This window comes from Globicephala melas, chromosome 13, assembly GCF_963455315.2.
Source record: "Globicephala melas chromosome 13, mGloMel1.2, whole genome shotgun sequence".
Lineage (NCBI taxonomy): Eukaryota > Metazoa > Chordata > Mammalia > Artiodactyla > Delphinidae > Globicephala > Globicephala melas.
This window is the reverse complement of record NC_083326.1, coordinates 51,151,975-51,175,411: the sequence shown is the minus strand read 5'-3', so window position 1 is coordinate 51,175,411 and position 23,437 is coordinate 51,151,975. Positions and strand designations below refer to the sequence as shown.

At 35.9% G+C, this 23,437-nt stretch overlaps 1 protein-coding gene across 4 annotated transcripts in view; it reads right to left on the bottom strand.

Moving 5' to 3' along the window:
* Nucleotides 1–23,437, bottom strand: part of ESCO1 (establishment of sister chromatid cohesion N-acetyltransferase 1) — a 72,503-nt gene that overhangs the window by 29,800 nt on the left and 19,266 nt on the right. For 3 of the 4 annotated variants that reach the window (XR_009566489.2, XM_060310995.2, XM_060310994.2), the window contains 6 exons: nt 11,989–12,091; nt 9,614–11,747; nt 5,582–5,699; nt 3,914–3,974; nt 2,889–3,003; nt 13–144 (listed from right to left, as the gene is read on the bottom strand). Coding sequence is in view for 3 of the 4 variants with exons in the window: in XM_060310995.2 (XP_060166978.1) it covers nt 13–144; nt 2,889–3,003; nt 3,914–3,974; nt 5,582–5,699; nt 9,614–11,164 (1,977 nt within the window). In the remaining variant the exon portion in view is untranslated. Of the gene's footprint in view, nt 1–12; nt 145–2,888; nt 3,004–3,913; nt 3,975–5,581; nt 5,700–9,613; nt 11,748–11,988; nt 12,092–15,780; nt 15,885–23,437 lie in introns of those variants that run through there. The other variant, XM_030842587.2, reaches the window with a different exon arrangement.

The following is a 23,437-nucleotide window of genomic DNA, read 5'->3' as shown; positions in this document are numbered from 1 at the left end:
AACTGCACTTACCACATATTTTACAGCACTTATAAACTGGTTGTGGAAGAGCAGATGCTGTGTTTCATCTTCTGGATTTGAAGCTGTGTAAAGCATGCCACAAACATTACAGGAAACCGCTCCAAATCTTTTTTGTCCTGCATCCTATTTATAAAAAACAAACAGAAGGTTTTTTCCCCCCCAAAAGAATAATTCCAGAACATCAGCCTCTAAAGCTATAACATGAACATAGAGTGAGAAGTGTTTAAAATAACATTCAATGTTGATTATAAAAACTAAGATGTTAATCTTTGAAATCTGTATGTAATTTTATTAAGAACTGTTTTCCATTTTAGTAATCACTCACTCCACAGCATTTAATAACAACTGAAAGGAACTGAGAAGTATCTTTAACACTACAATCTTAGTTCTAAAGCCCCAAACAGCAAATACCTTATAAATAAGAACTAGTATGTATTTTGTATCTGTGAATAATTATACTGCTAAAGTTTAGAAAAAATAATGTTTCATAGGCATCTTTGGTTTTGCTCTAGTTATATTAAAAAGAGTGTGTCACCAGAAACTCTTGAGAAAAGGTAAAATTAAACATTTTCTATTTTCTTTATATCAAATAAGTATGAAAGTCTGATTATAATCACCTGTACTCCAGTAATTCATACTTGTGCTGTAGAATAGTAATTGTTTACAAAAGGTTTTCTATTCTTGTCCTTATTTAACAAGAAAAATTACAGCAATATGATTTAACTTTAAGAATAATATATTAACTAAAAAAAGCATAATCCCTTTATTTTCCCTGCTCTAAAACTGTATAATTTCAACTAATTATAGGAAAAAAAAAGGATCTCAGATAACTGTATGCTAGTGCCTTACAGCTAGGGTCACAGAGCAGAGAGAAATCAAATGGTAAATAAAAGATTGTATATAAAACTAAAGGGAAGTTCATTCTAAAAGATTCAAACTATTGACAAAATGTTACCTGAAATTTCAGGGAGTTAAAAAAAATTTTTTTTAATTGTGGTTAAGATATAAAACATAGTATTTACCATCTTAACCACTTTTAAGTGTACAGTTCAGCAGTATTTAGTACACTCACATTGTTGTGCAACCAATCTACAGAATTATTTTTATTTTGCAAAACTGAAACTCTAGGGACTTCCCTGGCAGTCCAGTGGTTAGGGCTCCACACTTCCACTGCAGGGGGCACAGGTTCGATCCTTGGTCAGGGAACTAAGATCCCACATGCCACAAGGAGCGGCCAAAAAAACAAAAACAAAACAAAAAACTGAAACTCTATACCCATTAAACAACAGCTCCCCAACACCGCCCCCCCCCCCAGCTCCTGGAAACCACCATTCTACTTTCTAGCTCTATGAATTTGACTATTCTAGGTACCTTATATAAGTAGAATCATACAGTATTTGTCTTTTTGTGACTGACTTATTTCACTTAGATAATGTCCTCAAGGTTCAACCATATTATAACATGTCAGAATTACCTTCCTTTTTAAAGGCTGAATAATATTCCACTGTATACATACACAACACATTTTGTTCAGCCATTCACCCACTGATGGACACTTCAGTTGCTTCCACCTTTTGGCTACTGTGAATAACGAATACAGGTATACAAATATCTCTTCAAGAAGGCAGTTTTCACAGTAATGAGTAAGCAGCTGCCTTAGTTTCATCACTGGTAAATGGAAAATAATAGTTGTACCTATCTCATACTTTTTTATAAGGCTTAACTTAATTAAGTGGAGAAGATGGAACAATGCATTCAAAAATATTAGCTGCTATTATGATCATTAACATCATCATCATTACCATCAACTCTTGACCAGCACTATCCAATAGAAATGTGATCCACAAAGGTAATTTTAAATTTACTAGTAGCCACATTAAAAACTGCAAAAGCAAACAGGTAAAATTAATTTTAATAATATATTTTATTTAACAAAACATATCCCAAATGTTATAATTTCAACATGTATTAAATATTTTTAAAAATTAGTGAGATACTTTACATGCTTCTTTGTACTAATCTTTGAAATGCAGTACATATGTTTACATATAGAGCATACCTCAGTTGTGACAAGCAACATTTCAAGTGCTCAACAGTCACATGTGGCTACCATATTGGACAGGGCAGCTCTAGATTCTACTTGTCTAATCCTGTTTCACTATCATACTGATTTGACAACAGAAACATTATTAAATTCGATGAAACAACTTTTTCCCTCACTAATCTTTCTCAAAAATTTCTAGAAAATTCTTACAAAGTTATTCTCCCATATTAAAGTTATAATCAATCATCTAGTACCAAAAAATCCTATTAATTATGTTAACTGGAACTACATTAAATGTTCCTATTATTTTGGGTTCTTCATTTTTTTAATATATTGTGCTCACTCAAATTAGATTTTTAATCAATCAAAATATCTCCCTCTTTTCCACCTTGCCACCAAATTGTACTTATTTTCTAATTCAAATTAACTATTGGTTTATCTTCCTGTAAAATGTAGTTTTAAAATTATAACATACACTAAAATACAGAAATTTAAAATCACCTTATTAAACTCCATGTTATTTTAATATTTAAACTACTAAAAAAGGTAGTGATCAAATGATACAGTTAAGAAATAACAAATGTGAAATAAAGTGTCAATCTGTTGTAAATAAAACTAGAAGTATGGAAATTTGAATTTTTATTATTTGTTACAGGATGGAATCACTGGCGGGGGTGGCTGTCACAATACCAAGAATATTTCCATAATTAAGACTTATGGCGACAAAAAGTTCTTTAGGTAAAAAAATGAATTTATTCCTTGACAATGTGCATAAATAAGATGTTTATAACATTTCACCAAAAAGGTCAAGTTGTATACTTACTATGATCAACTGTTTTTCATCAGCTTTCTCTGCTTCTTTTAGTTTCAATTCTTTTGGAATTGTTATCTCCAAATGGGAATTACACTTAGGCCAAGAATGATTTGGTGGTATCTCCCTTTAAACAAACAAACAAACAAAAACTATTAAATGTTATAGATCCATATCACTTCAAATCACTGGTAGGAAAAAAAAAAAACTTATTTTCTATACAACACTGACAAATATCAATTCCAAGGGGGGAAAAATAACCTTTTAAAAACCAAAACAGGGAAGGAAACCCAAAGAAACAACTAACTTGCATCAAATAAACAAAAAACTGCAGCACTAACTATAGTATGAGTAAGTTTTACATTTCATAGTTTTAGCAATTTGAGTCACTACAGTTTGTCCTAAATACTATTTTCAGTAATGAGCTAAGGCTAAAAAATCATACTAATTTAATTTTGAAATTAAAGACAACAAAAAGCTTTTAAGCTACTGAAAACACCTTTACATGTTGCTAATACTCATATCATGGGGGTTTTGGGGAAAAAGGAGCATTCTCAAACACTGCTGCTGGGAGTATAAGACACAACCAATTTGCAGGGAAATTTGGCAATGCAGGTTAAGTCCTATAGCTATGAATTTATCCTAGATATAGACACATAAGTGAACAAAGATATATGTGTTTATTGCAGGACTTTTTTTTCTAATAGGAATAAACTAGAAACAACCAAAGTTTCTATAAAGTAGAGAACTGTTAAACAATGGAATATTCACACAATGAATACTGCAGAATTTAAAAGAATGAGGAAGGAATGTAGAAAAGATGCCCATAACACATTAAGTAAAAAAATAAAAGCTACAAAATAGTATGTACAGACATAGAAAAAACTAAAATGGAAAGAGAACTTGTATCACCTCTATGTGAAAAACTGAGGGTTACTAGCACAACCTTTCAGGGGAAAAAAACCCCAAACTCAAAACTTACAGGTATAAAATCCTTAAGTTCTCAGATTTATACTTATATTAAACTAATACCTTACCTGTTATCACTGGTCTTAGATGTTTGGTTAGTGAGTATATTGTGCTGTTTGGGAGCTGAACCTGTGATTTAATCAAAAGATGGGTTATGTACTAAGCCTTTGTATTAGCTCTCCACCTAATGGTTAAAAATTATAATAAAGACAAAACTTCAGTGCACTAAATGCTTTATTTTTAATAAACACCATTTGATAAAATTAGAGCTCCTTCCTAGAAATTACTCTTCAGAGAAGAGGCAAAAAGGCTCTACAGAGCTGCAAAGAGATCTAATGGTAGATCAAGTTTGTCTCTAGTTTCACCAATAATTACTAGCACTGAACAATAAAGGAAACTGTTTAAATGCTTGCATAATTATACAATCTCTAAATGGAAATAAATGAAAACATGTTTAAAAAAACCTGTAGGACTTCCCTGGTGGCACAGTGGTTAAGAATCCGTCTGCCAATGCAGGGGACACGGGTTCGATCTTTGGTCCAGGAAGACCCCACATGCCATGGAGCAACTAAGCACGTGCGCCACAACTACTAAGCCTGCATTCTAGAGCCCGTGAGCCGCAACTACTGAAGCCCGTGAGCCTAGAACCCGTGCTCCGCAACAAGAGAAGCCACTGCAATGAGAAGCCCGAGCACTGCAAAGAAAAGCAGCCCCTGCTCATTGCAACTAGAGAAAGTCCGTGCACAGCAATGAAGACTCAACACAGTCAAAAATAAAATATAAATAAATAAATTTATAAAAAACCAAACCCAAACAAAAAAACCCCTGTAGTCTCTGGAGTTTTAGTCACATTATTAATCAAATAATGCAATAATCAATTTATTTTCTAATGAATAAATGCATTTCTTGTGTTCATAGTATACTTCCCCTTCCCCCACTAAGAGAAAAGGTTAAATGACATGCAATGGAAGCAATTATCTGAACTCAATATTTTGCTCCAAGTGTATCTTTCCTTTACCAGAGAGAAACAACAGAAATTAGGAATTTCTTTTCTGTTTTTTCCTGGTGCTTCATCTGATAAAGGTGAACTAATCCCCATCCAAGAGTTCAAATAATACTTGCTCAGTTTTTTTTTTTTTTTTTTGGCCACATCACACAGCTTGCGGGATCTTAGTTCCCGGACCAGGGGTTGAACTCGGATCCCGGCAATGAAAGTGCCGAGTCCTAACCACTGGACCGCCAGGTAATTCTCCCCAAAATTTTCATAAGGTTACAAAAATAAAGTTTTTTTATGGTATAAGTGGACAAACTGCAGCAACTGATTCAATTCTTAATTCAAAGATAGAATTACTAAGATGGAAAACTGAGTAAGGGTTAAAGATAAGAACCTGAAGTGGTAAAGCACAGTCATTTATACTTGAGAAATAAACTGCTACCACTAATTTAAGCAATTCATTAAGTAACACTTCTCCAGAAAGTAAGTCCACAAACAAAAGACTGAAAAACAAAAGAATTTTTGGTAGGGAATCAAAGAATCATCTTAAGTACTGTAAACAAGCCAATCAACAGAAGCAATTCTCCCCCTTCAAAGAATGGTGATAATCACACATCAGAAAAACATAATGGTTAAAAGAAGGATTTAACAGGCTTATTTGATAGTGGATATAGTTTACTGTTATGCTGACAAAAATATGTCTGACCACTGTGAAATCCAAACAATATTTTCAAAGTATTACCTGGAAATTTACTCTCCCCTGTACCAATTTTTGCTTGACTGAGCAGAGCTGAAACAGTAGTAGTGGTATTTTCCACTGGATTGTTTTCAAGCTTAGATTCCAAACATAGGCTGCAATTCTAAGCACATATAATTCAAAACGTTAATATTTGCTTTTATATCAACCTTTGGGTCTTATCCCAATACTTTCAGTGAATTGGAGCACTATACTAAGAAAATTTAAGATAATATATGGAGTAATTCACACAGATAGGCCTTAAAAGTCTCTTTATGATCTCCCTACAAGCTACCCTTCTCAGCATCAACTTCTATTATTCCTCTTCACACTAGATCGAAAAATTTACCTCTTCAACAGATATATTTCATATTTGCCTGGCTCTATACTTTTTCTGAGTTTCATCTACCTAAACCTCACTGTCCATTAATAGCCACTGTAACATCTGACTACTGAGCACTTAAAATGTGGTTAGTATGACTGATTTATTACAAATGTAAATCACACACCAGATTTTGAGGTGTTAGTACAAAAAAGTAAAACACCTCAATTTTTAAAATTCATGACACATTGAAATAATAGTATTTTTATATGACAAGTTAAATAAAATCTATTAATTTTACCAATTTTTTTTAATGTGGCTACCAGAAATTTTTAAACGATTTATGTGGCTCACATTATATTTCTACTGGATAGTGCTAATCTAGAACACCTTACCCCCCGTATAAACTCAAGTCATTACTTAAATATTAACCTCTCCCATGAAGTCTCCTCCAAGTTTTCCCATCCCCTTTCCCCAAATTTTCCATCTACTTCATCTCTGTCTTTCATGCCCTTATCGCTTCCTATTTTGAATTAGTTATTTGTTTTTTATTAATCTCCTATAACTCTTAAGAGCAAAGACTATTATTATTGTATTTATCTTTGTATTCCCAAGAGCCCCTAAATCAGAACTCTGTCAAAGCAGATCCTCAATAACTACCGAAGGAAAATACTAGAAACTCTATCAACATTAGCTGTCTCAAAGAAATGGAAATGAGGAGGTGAACAATTAACTTTGTGTGTGTATGTATGTGTGTGTATCTATCTATATTGTGATTGTTACAAAGAACATGTAACATTATTTGTGAACATTACATTTTTGAAAAATGAACATTATATTTGGCATTAAAAAGCAGAAAAATTAAAAACAGTAAGAACAATTACATGTTACTACTTAATCTCCATTAGGAAGTTAGTAAATTACTAGTTTAAAAAACAAATCATAAAATAATTGAGATTTAAAATTCATAAAATCCAAATAATTTAAATTCAGGCCAAAATTTTCAGAGAAGGGCTATCATATGCTCAGCCTTATCAACCATCATCATTTTTCAGTACTGCCGAGACTGACACCATATAATAAAAAGAGCAAAATTACAAGTAGCCACAGAAAAAGTTTTCAAATGATTTAAGGATTGTTTCTTACATTCTCCTATTTCCCCAAATATAAATCTAGATTCTGAAGCCAGCCAATCGCAGTTCAAAGCCTGACTCCATCACTTACGTGGATCTCTAAGCCTCACTTAAATCTCTAAGCTTCACTCTCCTCACCTGTAATATATGGATAATAACAGAAGTCATGCTGTAGAATGTGGTGACAATTATATGAAGCTCTCCTCTGCCTAACAAAGAGGCAGTGTTCACTAAACAAAAGCTACTATGATGGCTGAACTAAAACATCTTAGCGTTTATGGGAAGAAGAGAAATTTCTAAGTGACTAGTACAATGTAAATTCCTTAAAGGCAGGAAACATCATCTTCTGTAGCCTTATTAGCACAGTGTCTCGGATGCAGCAGGCAATCAAATATGTCTTGAAATGATGTGGTCACCACCACATCTCCTGACCACTCTGTGATAGTAATCACATTGTTGCTATCAGTGAAAAAGCTGGAAACAACCTAGAAGTGCTTTAACAGAGGAAAACATAAATAAACTGTGGTATATTCCTTTACAACTATTAAAATACCCATGTATTAATAAATATCAAAAGTGCTGATTGCACAAAATCAAGTTGAAAAAAAAATGTATATATAGAATATACACATACAAACCATGTTAGCATTTATGTAAACGTTTAAAATACAAACAATGTTAAGTATTCTTTATAATAGATATATATACATACACAGTGAAATCAAAAATAAAAACATAAAATATTCATACCAACTTTAGAAGTATATTTAACTCTGGGGAGAGAGGTGAATGGAAAGTAGAGTGAAGTATGGTCTTTATATCTGTAATGTACTTTTCTTATTTTAAAAAACCTGAAGTCAATAAAATGTTAATTTTTGTCAAATTTGGGTGGTAGTCACTAGTATAATATTGGTCTCTCTGGTATTCTAAACGTTTGAAACTCAAGACTTCTCATGTAAATTTGTACGTAAATAAAAATTTTAACACAAGTTTCATAGGACTGTTTTTCATAACATTCCTCAAGATAGAGGTGTTGCATAAATCCAAAGCACATCTCAGTAAAAGTGGCATTATAGAAGATCAAAATAATGTAGTCCAACTAAACATCTCTATTCTAGTAGTTAGTCCGAAGGAATGGATTTCTTATTTCTCAATATATTCCCCATAAACTATCTGCCTTCTGAGTTTTGACAGGCACTTATGCAGCAAGGAGTTAAAAGATCCACTCTGCAACTACACCTGGAGCGTAGCTGTCAATTTTTGACAAAAGCACACCCTGAAGAGAAAGCCACTCTGTGTCTGCAAGAGGCCACACTTATTATTCATTCTACCACTCACTACTTACTTTAATTACTATCACTATTTGAATAATTGTCTTCTAATTGATGCTTTCATTCACATTTGCACAGAAAATAAAATCTAAGAGTACCACATTGTATCTGTTCCCTTTAAGTTCTTTCAATTTTAGTCCACGAGAGTAGCCAATAATCTATTTTCAGGGCTTCTGACACAAGCCCTGACTCCTTACTCAAATTTGCTTCTAGACCCAAATGCCTCAAAAGAGAACTTTAAATCACTCCTAAAACTTTAAGGTGACTTGACTTTCTTCTCTATCCATGATTTTTTTCTCAAATGATCTTCTAATATTCAGAGTATCTCACTGTAGAAAGAATGATGGGCTGAGAATCAGAACACCTGAATTCAAATCTATTTGCACAACCAAACATGTGACCTAACCCACATTCCTCTATTGCTCTCAGCTTTCTCATTACAAAATTAAATAACTAAAACAAATTGGTGGAGTTCTAAAAATCAGTATTATACAACGCTAAAGTTTGACACACATAAAATTTCTGCCTATTGCTTTTATGTATTGGTATTTTACCTATGATTTAATTTGGAAAGAAATGGGCTCAGCTGCTTTTACAAGGTTTCAAAACTACTTCTCAGATAATCATTCAAGTTTCTTCCAGCTATTTAGATTCTGTTTTTCAATTTACTTTTCCATTTTAAAAATTCTTGGCCACTACAATTTTATTCTTAGCCTGAGGTCTGAATTATTTGTATCTTTCAGACATTTTATTTGCCAATTTTTAAAATGGCCACACAAGTCAAACCAAAAGGCATCTCTACTATTAGAAATGTTTAATTTTTAAATTTTATCAGGTGGGGAAAGTTGATTTGTGCCAGCTGAAATTAATTTTAACAACTTGGTCAGAATTGGGCCCAACTTCAAGTTCTACATTTTAGTCACTCATTATGAAACATAGTTTCTGTGGTTACAATTAATAGAAAAAGGAAACAAATCAGTGTGTTAAAGGAAAAAGAAAAGCTAGACTTCAACAGGTTTATGCTTCACATAAAATTAAAATGAAGGGTGAAAATAAGGAAACAATGACAAGCATTCATGTAAATATGAGACATCTAAAGGCGTAAGTTCTATCACTCACTACAAGATTGGGTTAATAAAATAGAATTCCTTAACATTTTACAACTTAATTCTTAAGTTAAAATATGTTGTAAACACTTAAATCTTATCAGAAAGTACTCAGACACCTCTATGTACATGATGAAAATAATTACCTTATCTGGCGTTGATTCAAAAGAATCTTTCTTCTGGTTATCCAATGGCTGATCAGGAGGTGGTTTTATCTGATTACCCAAACAACAATTTTCAGGAGGCTTTTGGGGGGTTTTATTAATGTCAACTGTAATATCATTAAGTTTAACTTCTTCAGAATTAATTTCTTTCATTTCTTCCTGCTGGCAAGCTTTATTTTTATCATCATGTGGTTTTGACCCTAAAAATGTACTTTGAGTCACTGGATGATGCATTTCTAACGCAGGCAGTGAAAAACTGGGTCGTAATAAGGACAATTTAGGGGAAAATTGAGAGTCTAATTTATTCTGCTGCACAGAGTTAAATTTTGAGAGCTTAATTTTAGTCCAGTTGGAGTTCTTTTTAGTTGCGTTGTTTATTCCATTTAGAATACATTTCACAGGCTTTGTTTTTCTACTGGGGAAGAAACGATTACACTGAACATCCTGACTTGTTTCCTTCTGATGAAGTATTTGTCTTTCAGTATCAGTCTCTTCCAATTTTATTTCTGTAGGCTTCTCCTCCTTTACATTTTCCACTTGTGAAGATTCCTTTTTTACCTCTACAGTATCTGACTCAATTTCACCAGCAATTTCTTCACAGAGCTGGAGAATGCTCCCTCGTTTGCTCTTTCCTGCTTGCTCCAGCTCATTATCTGTACTTTGTTCAGGCACTGATGGCTGTGGACTTTTTTGGGATTTTGCACTAGTATTCACTTGTGTATGAACTGACTTCTTCATCTCATTCTTTTTAGAGACCACTGAAGCAGCCATTTTTGATCTTTTTATCTCAGAAGAAGTTACAGGCACAGATTTTGTTTCCTCTTTTCTAGTATTCTTCTGAAGACACTTTTCAGATACTTTTATGCACTGAGAACTACAAGTAGAGGCTGTCTGATGCTCTACTTTGCGTTTTTTTCCTTTTGGGGAATTTATTACTTCATTAGTTACAGAATTTTCATCCTCTTTAGAATCAGACTTTATTTCCAGCACTTTTCTTTTCACGTGTTTCTGATTTGTTTTAACTTTATTAGATTTGCTCTTAGTATTGCTACGGTGCTCTTTTTTTGTTGGTGGCAAACTCTGTTTAACTGCTTGAACTTGACCCTGAATGTCTCTATTACGCAGAGACCTTGTTGAAACCTCTGTTAACTGTTGTAGTCTTTGTGATCTTCGATTAAGCTGTTCATTTGATTTAGGGGTTTTGTGCACTGACTTTTTCTGAGATAATTTCTTCTGCTTTGTAGATTCTTGTTGTGAATGTCCCTTTACAGTCACCATATTTTTATTAATAGGTTTACTAGCTTTTTTATCACTGGATGCTGACCTTGTGCTCATGCATGTTCCTAATTCATCAGGCTGATTGACTTTACTTTCATTGGAAGATTTAACCAGTGATTTTATAGCTTCCTTTGGACCTGATTTTTTTACTAGATTCTTTTGAGAACCTTGAATTTGTGTTTCTAGATTCTTATCTTCACTCTTTTTAATAACACTGGAGGAATTTTCTTTTGATTTCTCCTGAATGGACATCATTCCTGAGTAAGGTCCTCCTTTTCTAAGTAGTTTTTGAGATTTTGTGTCCTGGTAGTTGTAAATGTTGAATGTCTAGTATTATTACTGAGCAGCAGGTCTTAAAAATCAACTGAAACTGATATACATTTTCAACAAAAATACTAGTTTGCTAAGATTTCTGTCATCCTTATGACATGAGAAAAGCTGGCATGAAGGCTGAAAGATATTTGCTTTACTTTGGACGAGGCAATAGAAATTTGAGGAAAATTTAAATCTAATCTGATATTTTCAGAACTTTTTATGAAAAAATTTTAATTCAAGTTTGATCTACTTTGTTAATTTTATTCAATTAATATCAGTTTTCAGGCCTAGCCCTATTACTGGAGGAGTTATTTATCACTGACCTGTCTGTTTTGACAAAGTTTTTGAAAACTTTTTTCTTCTGAAGTCTACAGTTATTGGACTTTGATTCATTGGAAACATGTCTTACAGTTAACACGTTTCTTTCCTTGTTTGTTGAGTCTGTTCGTTTAAAGTTCTTATATAACCACTTCCGTTTAATAAAATAGTCTATTAATATAGATTTCCTTTTGTGCTGCCATTTCTGGAAAAATAAAAAAATAAAAATTAAATTTTGTACAATTCAAGAAATTTAGCAATGCTGATACTATACAGAAATAACCATGACTTACATAAACTCTAACTTCTCTTTTTGAATTATTTAGTCTGTATACTTAAGGCTAACAGAAAAAAGTATCCCAAGCACAGTCTTATAAATAATGGAAAACCTGTCTCATGTAAGCATAGAATAGTTGAAAATCAATCTATTCCTTGAGGTTACTTACATTTCCTTTCCCACAAGAAAGAATTGATCTTTCAGCCACCATAACTCATAAAAATTTGACAAAATCATTCCTTATAATTTCCTTTCAACACATTACACAGCACCTAAAAGTAAAATATTTTAAAATGTTTAAAAGGTACAAAGATGTAATCATTCATTTACATCTCATCAAATCTATTAACCAACATGTTAATCTATACTCCATAATTTTATCCTATCCTACCATCAGTCTTCAGAGTTCAGTTTACACATAGCACTTAATTTTAGTATTTCTAACCTGAAGTAATCTATGGTACATGCATCCAATGAAATATAACGTTTCTATTTCATTGATGAAATCCATTTTATGTTTTAAAAAAAGTTTTAAAATACAAAAAACAATTCATAATATAGACATATAATGGTTAAACTAGTAAAATCCTATTTTGAGGAAAAACAGTACACATAAATAACTATATTCATAGAAAAACAGTGACACACAGTAAAAAAGGCAGATTTAAACACACACATTTACCTCTACTCTCATGTAATACCCACTAAAAAAAAAAGCAACAGATTAAAACGAAGCAAGACAAAACCATAAACTCAAAGGATGAAGAACAAAAGTGTAGATGATAAAAATTAAACGTACAGAAGCTACAAAGAAGGACAAATAACTAACCTCCAGACTCAAAAAAAAACTGATCTTAAATTAGAAACAGGAAAGCCAAGTGAGAAACAGCTCTACGTAAACCACAGAATCCCTCAAGAAGCAGAAATTGGCAGTACCAGGAGATAGGTTATGGGGAGGAAAATGGGACTCACAAAAGGGGAAAGACTGCCACACAGCCTTTCCAATTACTACCACCCAGAAGACTACCCCTGCATCACTCCCTAAAGACTGGTATAAATTTTGGGAAGGAGTAAAACAAAAGGTCTTTGGTCTGTGGGCTCAACAGTCACAGCTGAGGGAGGAAGTATCACACTGACAACAGAGGGAGTAAGTAGCAGTACACATACTGATTACTGAAACCCAGTCCTTCCACCCCAAACGCTCTTTGCCTACTCAGAGACTCCCAGAGGACAGCAGCCTAGCCTATGCCTTCTAGGAAGGAGACTAAAAGATAATTTTCTAATGAATTTGACAAAACTAGAGAAAAGACCTAAAAAATACTGATAGGGCCCACAGTCATTAATCACAGACATACACACACTCACTCACTCACACCCTACCAGCAGGAGACTACCCACCATCTAAACAGTTTCCAATTAGTTTTTAGTGTCTCACTTGTAACCATGAGCAAAACCAGAAATCACCACATACAAGAGGAGACCCTTAAAAAAACAGGGAGGAAGTAGCTTGGAAGAAAAAAACAATGCACAGACAAAAACTAAAAATAAGTTAATTCATTCATGAAACAAATATATAAGAACATTCACAGTACAAAAAGGAACTCTTGAAAATTAAAACTAATATTAAAGAAATTAAAAAGTCAATAGAAGCAATAGAAGATAAAGGTAAGGAGATCACCTATAAAGCAGAACAAAAACAGCAAGGTGGCAAATAGGAGACAAAAGAGAAGAAAAAGGACCAGCCATGCAGAAGAGTCCAGTAATTCTGGTTTTAGAAAACAGAGAAAAAGAACTGAAAAAAAACAAGAATTCAAGAAATTTTCCTATAATTAAAAGACATGAGTGTCCAGATTAAAAGGGTCAAAGCATCTAGCACAATGGAGAAAAAAAGATTTTGAAAAGTTTGTCATGGGAATTCCCTGGTGGTCCAATGATTAGGACTCTGCGCTTTCACTGACAAGGGCGCGGGTTCAATCCCCAGTTGGGGAACTGCGCGGTGCGGCCAAAAAAAATAATAATAATAAAAATAAAACAACCCCCCCCATAAAAAACAGATTAAAACTTGGGAGAATTTTACTATTTGTCTTGAGTGGGTAAGGCTTTCAAGCCTTGTTACAAAATTCAGAAGTCAAGTTTGAGGGATAAAACTGGGGGAAAAATACTGGCAAGAAACAGCATAAGCTTATCACCATAATATATTCACCGGAAGTAAACCACAGATGGCTGGTGAAATAATAACAGAATAACAAATTAGAACCAAATCAAAATACCATTTTTTACCTGTCAGACTGGCAAAAGATCAAGAAGTTTAACAACACAGTCTTAGCAAGGATTTGTGACAGGTTACTCTCATATTACTGCAGGTGATTCAATGTCTATGCAGGACAATTTGTCAATATCAATCAATATTATATTATAAATGCTAAATATCAAACAATTTCATTTTCAAGACTTTATATTACAGATATACTTGCACAAGTGCACAGACACAAGTAAATACAAAATTCACTGGAACACTGGAGCAACAGACTGAAAATCCACAACGTCCATCATTATAAACTGCTTTATAATTAATGATACACTCATACTATATCATGCAATCATGTCAAAGCAGAGATGAGATTCAACTCAATTCCAGGCAAAATTCCCACAGGCTTTTTATACAGAAACTGACAAGCTGATTTTAAAACTTATGTGAAAAAGCAAAAAAAAAAAAAAAAATCCACATACAATAGTCAAAGCCCTTTAAAAAAAACCTCGAAATACACTATCTGATTTCAAGACTTACTAAAAAGCTACAGTAATCAAGACAAAGGGACACAGAGATCAATGGAAGAAAATCCAGAAACAGACCCATACATTTATGGTCAGTTGAAAGAAAAGTCTGAAAAAAAACAGTGTTGGAACTACTGGATATCCAAGTAGAAAAAAAAAAAAAATCAACACTTACCTCACACAACACACAAAACTAAGTTGAGACTGATCACAGACATAATGTAAAACTATAAAACTCTAAAAGAAAAAAAAAGGCAAAAATCTTTGAGATTCTGAGGTAAACAAAGATTTTTTAGGAAGGAATACTGTTCACTCCACATAAAAACTTGTCCAAAAATCTTAAAAGCAGCTTTGTGTACAATAACCAAAATCTGAAAACAACCCAAAAGTCGGGTGAATGGATAAACAAAAATGTGGTATGTCAATATAACAGAACACTCTGCAATCAAAGGGAGCAAACTACTGGAACCACATGAACGAACTTCACAATCAGGATGCTGAATGAAAAAGGCTAGACACAAAGACTATACAAACTATGATTCTACTTTTTGGAAATTCTAGAAAAGGCAAACTTATCTACAGTAACAGAAAGCAGATGAGTCACTGCCTGGGGTCAGGAGTGGAGGGAGAGATAGACTTTTGGAGGTAATGGAAATGATCTCTATCTTGATTATGACGGTGGTTCCAAGAGTGTGTAAATCTGTCAAAATCCACCAAATTGTACCCTTTAAAAGGGTTCACTTTATTATACATAAATTATGCTTTAATAAATCTGTCTAAAAAATAGAACTGTAAGTAACTGATATGGACCTAGAACCGAGAAACATTGTTAAGCCAAATAATGCAAGGTGCATAACAGGGTGTACTTCCCTTTGTGTAAAAAGAAAAAAAGGGAGACAGTGGGAGGAAGGAAAGATATAGAAACGTATGCTTGTTTAGGCACACAAAAGGTATGGAAGGATACACAAGAAACTAGTAATAGTGAAGACTTCTAGGAAAGAGAACTACGGGACCAAGTGAGAAGTGTGACAAAAAAAAACTTACTTTTCACTAACTACCCCATTTTATTATGTAAACATATAATCTTGTCAAAAAAAGTTACATTTCTCTGAATATATTAAGTATATTTGGTATACTGACCAACTATCTTTGAAGGCACTGAACTGTAATAGTATAGGCCACTTACCTTCCTGAAATGAAAATCACATAACTTTTTTCTTCAGGTTGATGGACGATGCTTCTAATGAATGATGCTTCTAATAACTTACTGTGTGTTTTCTGGTTGTTAAACTTAAAAAAAAAAAATTCTATAGCTAAAGTAAAACAATCTATAAAAAAACATGAGAATACAAAAACAGTATTATCTATGAACTGTCTATTAAGTATTAAAACAACTTAGGGATGAGGGGAAGATGGCGGAAGAGTAAGACTGGAGATCACCTTCCTCCCCCCAGATTCACCAGAAATACATCTACACGTGGAACAACTCCTACAGAACACCTACTGAACGCTGACAGAAGACCTCAGACCTCCCAAAAGGCAATAAACTCCCCACGTACCTGCGTAGGGCAAAAGAAAAAACAGACAAAAGAATAGGGACGGGACCTGCACCAGTGGGAAGGAGCTGTGAAGGAGGAAAGGTTTCCACACACTAGGAAGCCCCTTCGTGGGCAGAGACTGCGGGTGGCAGAGGGGGAGAGCTTCGGAGCCGCGGAGGAGAGCACATCATTAGGGATGCAGAGGGCAAAGCGGAGAAATTCCCGCACAGAGGATCGGTGCCGACCGGCACTTACCAGCCCGAGAGGCTTGTCTGCTCACCCGCCGGGGCGGGCAGGGCTGGGAGCTGAGGCTTGGGCTTTGGTCGGAGCGCAGGGAGAGGACTGGGGCTGGCGGCGTGAACACAGCCTGCAGGGGGTTAGTGCACCACGGCTAGCGGCTAGCCGGGAAGGAGTCCGGGGGAAAGTCTGGACCTGCCGAAGAGGCAAGAGACTTTTTCTTCCCTCTTTGTTTCCTGGTGAGCGAGGAGAGGGGATTAAGAGCGCTGCTTAAAGGAGCTCGAGACGGGCGCGAGCCGCAGCTAAAAGCGCGGACCCCAGAGACGGGCATGAGACGCTAAGGCTGCTGCTGCCGCCACCAGGAAGCGTGTGTGCGAGCACAGGTCACTATCCACACCCCCCTTCCAGGGAGCCTGTGCAGCCCACCACTGCCAGGGTCCCGGGATCCAGGGACAACTTCCCCGGGAGAATGCACGGCACGCCTCAGGCTGGTGCAACGTCATGCCGGCCTCTGCCGCCGCAGGCTCGCCCAGCACTCCGTGCCCCTCCCTCCCCCCGGCCTGAGTGAGCCAGAGTCCCCAGAGCAGCTGCTCCTTTAACCCGGTCCTGTCTGAGCGAAGAACAGATGCCCTCCTACACGCAGAGGCGGGGCCCAATCCAAAGCTGAGCCCCTGGGAGCTGTGAGAACAAAGAAAAGAAAGGGAAATCTCTCCCAGCAGCCTCAGAAGCAGCAGATTAAAGCTCCACAATCAACTTGATGTACCCTGCATCTGTGGAATACATGAATAGACACGAATCATCCCAAATTGAGGAGGTGGACTTTGAGAGCAAGATTTATGATTTTTTTCCCCTTTTCCTCTTTTTGTGTGTATGTGTATGCTTCTGTCTGAGATTTTGTCTGTATAGCTTTGCTTCCACCATTTGTCCTAGGGTTCTATCCGTCCGTTTTAAAAATTTTTTTTCTTAATAATTATTTTTTATTTTAATAACTTTATTATATTTTCTTATTTTATTTCACTTTAATCTTTCTTTTTTTCCTTCCTTCCCTCCTTCCTCCCTCCCTCCTTTCGTTCCTTCTTTCCATCTTCCTTCCTTCCTTTTCCTTCTTTCTTTCTTTCTTTCTTTCAATTATTTTTTTCTCCCTTTTATTCTCAGCCGTGTGGATGAAAGGCTCTTGGTGCTGCAGCCAGGGGTCAGTGCTGTGCCTCTGAGGTTGGAAAGCCAACTTCAGGACACTGCTCCACAAGAGACCTCCCAGCTCCACATAATATCAAATGGCGAAAATCTCCCAGAGATCTCCATCTCAACACCAGCACCCAGCTTCACTCAACGACCAGCAAGCTACAGTGCTGGACACCCTATGCCAAACAACTAGCAAGACAGGAACACAACCCCACCCATTAGCTGAGAGGCTGCCTAAAATCATAATAAGTCCACAGACACCCAAAAACACACCACCAGACGTGGACCTGCCCACCAGAAAGACAAGATCCAGCCTCGCCCACCAGAACACAGGCACTAGTCCCCTCCAACAGGAGGGGCAGGCACTAGTCCCCTTCCAACAGGAAGCCTACACAACCCACTGAACCAACCTCAGCCACTGGGGACAGACACCAAAAACAACGGGAACTACGAACCTGCAGCCTGCAAAAAGGAGACTCCAAACACAGTAAGATAAGCAAAATGAGAAGACAGAAAAACACACAGCAGATGAAGGAGCAAGATAAAAACCCACCAGACCTAACAAATGAAGAGGAAATGGCAGTCTACCTGAAAAAGAATTCAGAATAATGATAGTAAAGATGATCCAAAATCGTGGAAATAGAATGGACAAAATGCAAGAAACATTTAACAAGGACCTAGAAGAACTAAAGATGAAACAAACAATGATGAACAACACAATAAATGAAATGAAAAATACTCTAGATGGGATCAATAGCAGAATAACTGAGGCAGAAGAACGGATAAGTGACCTGGAAGACAAAATAGTGGAAATAACTACTGCACAGCAGAATAAAGAAAACAGAATGAAAAGAACTGAGGACAGTCTCAGAGACCTCTGGGACAACATTAAATCATTAAATGCACCAACGTTCGAATTATAGGAGTTCCAGAAGAAGAAGAGAAAAAGAAAGGGACTGAGAAAATATTTGAAGAGATTATAGTTGAAAACTTCCCTAATATGGAAAAGGAAATAGTTAAGTCCAGGAAGCCCAGAGTCCCATACAGGATAAATCCAAGGAGAAACACACCAAGACACATATTAATCAAACTGTCAAAAATTAAATACAAAGAAAACATATTAAAAGCAGCAAGGGGGGCTTCCCTGGTGGCGCAGTGGTTGAGGGTCCACCTGCCGATGCAGGGGACATGGGTTCGTGCCCTGGTCCGGGAAGATCCCGCATGCCATGGAGCGGCTGGGCCCGTGAGCCATGGCCGCTGAGCCTGCACGTCCAGAGCCTGTGCTCCGCAACAGAGGAGAGGCCACAACAGTGAGAGGCCCGCGTACCACAAAAAAAAAAAAAAAAAAAGCAGCAAGGGTAAAACAACAAATAACACACAAGGGAATCCCCATAAGGTTAACAGCTGATCTTTCAGCAGAAACTCTGCAAGCCAGAAGGGACTGGCAGGACATATTTAAAGTGATGAAGGAGAAAAACCTGCAACCAAGATTACTCTACCCAGCAAGGATCTCATTCAGATTTCATGGAGAAATTAAAACCTTTACAGACAAGCAAAAGCTGAGAGAGTTCAGCACCACCAAACCAGCTTTACAACAAATGCTGAAGGAACTTCTCTAGGCAAGAAACACAAGAGAAGGAAAAGACCTACAATAACGAACGCAAAACAATTAAGAAAATGGGAATAGGAACATACATATCGATAATTACCTTAAATGTAAATGGACTAAATGCTCCGACCAAAAGACACAGATTGGCTGAATGGATACAAAAACAAGACCCGTATATATACTGTCTACAAGAGACCCACTTCAGACCTAGAGACACATACAGACTGAAAGTAAGGGGATGGAAAAAGATATTCCATGCAAATGGAAACGAAAAGAAAGCTGGAGTAGCAATTCTCATATCAGACAAAATAGACTTTAAAATAAAGACTATTACAAGAGACAAAGAAGGACACTACAGAATGATCAAGGGATCGATCCAAGAATTGTAACAGTAACAATTGTAAATATTTATGCACCCAACATAGGAGCACCTCAATACATAAGGCAAATACTTACAGCCGTAAAAGGGGAAATCGACAGTCATAGTAGGGGACTTTCACACTCCACTTTCACCAATGGACAGATCATCCAAAATGAAAATCAATAAAGAAACAAGCTTTAAATAACACATTAAACAAAATGGACTTAATTGATATTTATAGGACATTCCATCCAAAAACAACAGAATACACATTTTTCTCAAGTGCTCATGGAACATTCTCCAGGATAGATCATATCTTGGGTCACAAATCAAGCCTTGGTAAATTTAAGAAAATTGAAATTGTATCAAGTATCTTTTCCGACCACAACGCTATGAGACTAGATATCAATTACAGGAAAAGATCTGTAAAAAATACAAACACATGGAGGCTAAACAATACACTACTTAATAACGAAGTGATCACTGAAGAAATCAAAGAGGAAATAAAAAAATACCTAGAAACAAATGACAATGGAGACACGATGACCCAAAACCCATGGGATGCAGCAAAAGCAGTTCTAAGAGGGAAGTTTATAGCAATACAATCCTACCTTAAGAAACAGGAAACATCTCGAATAAACAACCTAACCTTGCACTTAAAGCAATTAGAGAAAGAAGAACAAAAAAACCCCAAAGTTAGCAGAAGGAAAGAAATCATAAAAATCAGATCAGAAATAAATGAAAAAGAAATGAAGGAAACGATAGCAAAGATCAATAAAACTAAAAGCTGGTTCTTTGAGAAGATAAAATTGATAAACCATTAGCCAGACTCACCAAGAAAAAAAGGGAGAAGACTCAAATCAATAGAATTAGAAATGAAAAAGGAAAAGTAACAACTGACACTGCAGAAATACAAAAGATCATGAGAGATTACTACAAACAACTCTATACCAATAAAATGGACAACCTGGAAGAAATGGACAAATTCTTAGAAATGCACAACCTGCCAAGACTGAATCAGGAAGAAATAGAAAATATGAACAGACCAATCACAAGCACTGAAATTGAAACTGTGATTAAAAAATCTTCCAACAAACAAAAGCCCAGGACCAGATGGCTTCACAGGCAAGTTCTGTCAAACATTTAGAGAAGAGCTAACACCTATCCTTCTCAAACTCTTCCAAAATATAGCAGAGGGAGGAACACTCCCAAACTCATTCTACAAGGCCACCATCACCTTGATACCAAAATCAGATAAGGATGTCACAAAGAAAGAATACTACAGGCCAATATCACTGATGAACATAGATGCAAAAATCCTCAACAAAATACTAGCAAACAGAATCCAACAGCACATTAAAAGGATCATACACCATGATCAAGGGGGGTTTATTCCAGGAATGCAAGGAACATACGCAGATATATTCAATATACACAAATCAATCAATGTGATACACCATATTAACAAATTGAGGGAGAAAAACCACATGATCATCTCAATAGATGCAGAGAAACCTTTCGACAAAATTCAACACCCATTTATGATAAAAACCCTGCAGAAAGTAGGCACAGAGGGAACTTTCCTCAACATAATAAAGGCCATATATGACAAACCCACAGCCAACATCGTCCTCAATGATGAAAAACTGAAACCATTTCCACTAAGATCAGGAACAAGACAAGGCTGCCCACTTTCACCACTCTTATTCAACATAGTTTTGGAAGTTTTAGCCACAGCAATCAGAGAAGAATAAGAAATAAAAGGAATCCAAATCGGAAAAGAAGAAGTAAAGCTGTCACTGTTTGCCGATGACATGATACTATACATAGAGAATTCTAAATATGCCACCAGAAAACTACTAGAGCTAATCAATGAATGTGGTAAAGTAGAAGGATACAAAATTAATGCACAGAAATCTCTGGCATTCCTATACACTAATGATGAAAAATCTGAAAGTGAAATCAAGAAAACACTCCCACTTACCACTGCAACAAAAAGAATAAAATATCTAGGAATAAACCTACCTAAGGAGACAAAAGACCTGTATGCAGAAAAGTATAAGACACTGAAGAAAGAAATTAAAGATGATACAAATAGATGGAGAGATATACCATGTTCTTGGATTGGAAGAATCAACATTGTGAAAATGACTCTACTACCCAAAGCAATCTACAGATTCAATGCAATCCCTATCAAATTACCACTGGCATTTTTCACAGAACTAGAACAAAAAATTTCACAATTTGTATGGAAACACAAAAGACCCCGAATAGCCAGAGCAATCTTGAGAACGAAAAACGGAGCTGGAGGAATAAGGCTCCCTGACTTCAGACTATACTACAAAGCTACAGTAATCAAGACAGTATGGTACTGGCACAAAAACAGAAAGATAGATCAATGGAACAGGACAGAAAGCCCAGAGATAAACCCACGCACATATGGTCACCTTATCTTTGATAAAGGAGGCAGGAATGTACAGTGGAGAAAGGACAGCCTCTTCAATAAGTGGTGCTGGGAAAACTGGACAGGTACATATAAAAGTATGAGATTAGATCACTCCCTAACACCGTACACAAAAATAAGCTCAAAATGGATTAAAGACCTAACTGTAAGGCCAGACACTATCAAACTCTTAGAGGAAAACATAGGCAGAACACTCTATGACATAAATCACGGAAAGATCCTTTTTGACCCACCTCCTAGAGAAATGGAAATAAAAACAAAAATAAACAAATGGGACCTAATGAAACTTCAAAGCTTTTGCACAGCAAAGGAAACCATAAACAAGACCAAAAGACAACCCTCAGAATGGGAGAAAATATTTGCAAATGAAGCAACCGACAAAGGATTAATCTCCAAAATTTATAAGCAGCCCATGCAGCTCAATAACAAAAAAACAAACAACCCAATCCAAAAATGGGCAGAAGACCTAAATAGACATTTCTCCAAAGAAGATATACAGACTGCCAACAAACACATGAAAGAATGCTCAACTTCATTAATAATTAGAGAAATGCAAATCAAAACTACAATGAGATATCATCTCAAACCAGTCAGAATGGCCATCATCAAAAAATCTAGAAACAATAAATGCTGGGGAGGGTGTGGAGAAAAGGGAACACTCTTGCACTGCTGGTGGGAATGTGAATTGGTACAGCCACTATGGAGAACAGTATGGAGGTTCCTTAAAAAACTACAAATAGAACTACCATATGACCCAGCAATCCCACTACTGGGCATATACTCTGAGAAAACCATAATTCAAAGAGTCATGTACCAAAATGTTCATTGCAGCTCTATTTACAATAGCCAGGAGATGGAAACAACCTAAGTGTCCATCATCAGATGAATGGATAAAGAAGATGTGGCACATATATACAATGGAATATTACTCAGCCATAAAAAGAAATGAAATTGAGCTATTTGTAATGAGATAGACCTAGAGTCTGTCACACAGAGTGAAGTAAGTCAGAAAGAGAAAGACAAATACCGTATGCTAACATATATACGGAATTTAAGAAAAAAAAATGTCATGAAGAACTTAGGGGTAAGACAGGAAAAAAGACAAAGATCTACTAGAGAATGGACTTGAAGATATGGGGAGGGGGAAGGGTAAGCTGTGACAAAGCGAGAAAGAGGAATGGACATATATACACTACCAAACGTAAGGTAGATAGCTAATAGGAAGCAGGCGCATAGCACAGGGAGATCAGCTTGGTGCTTTGTGACCGCCTGGAGGTGTGGGAGGGAGAGAGACTCAAGAGGGAAGAGATATGGGAACATATGTATAGGTATAACTGATTCACTTTGTTATAAAGCAGAAACTAACACACCACTGTACAGCAATTATACTCCAATAAAGATGTAAAGAAAAAAACAAAAAAACAACTTAGACTAAACTAGACTAAACAATGG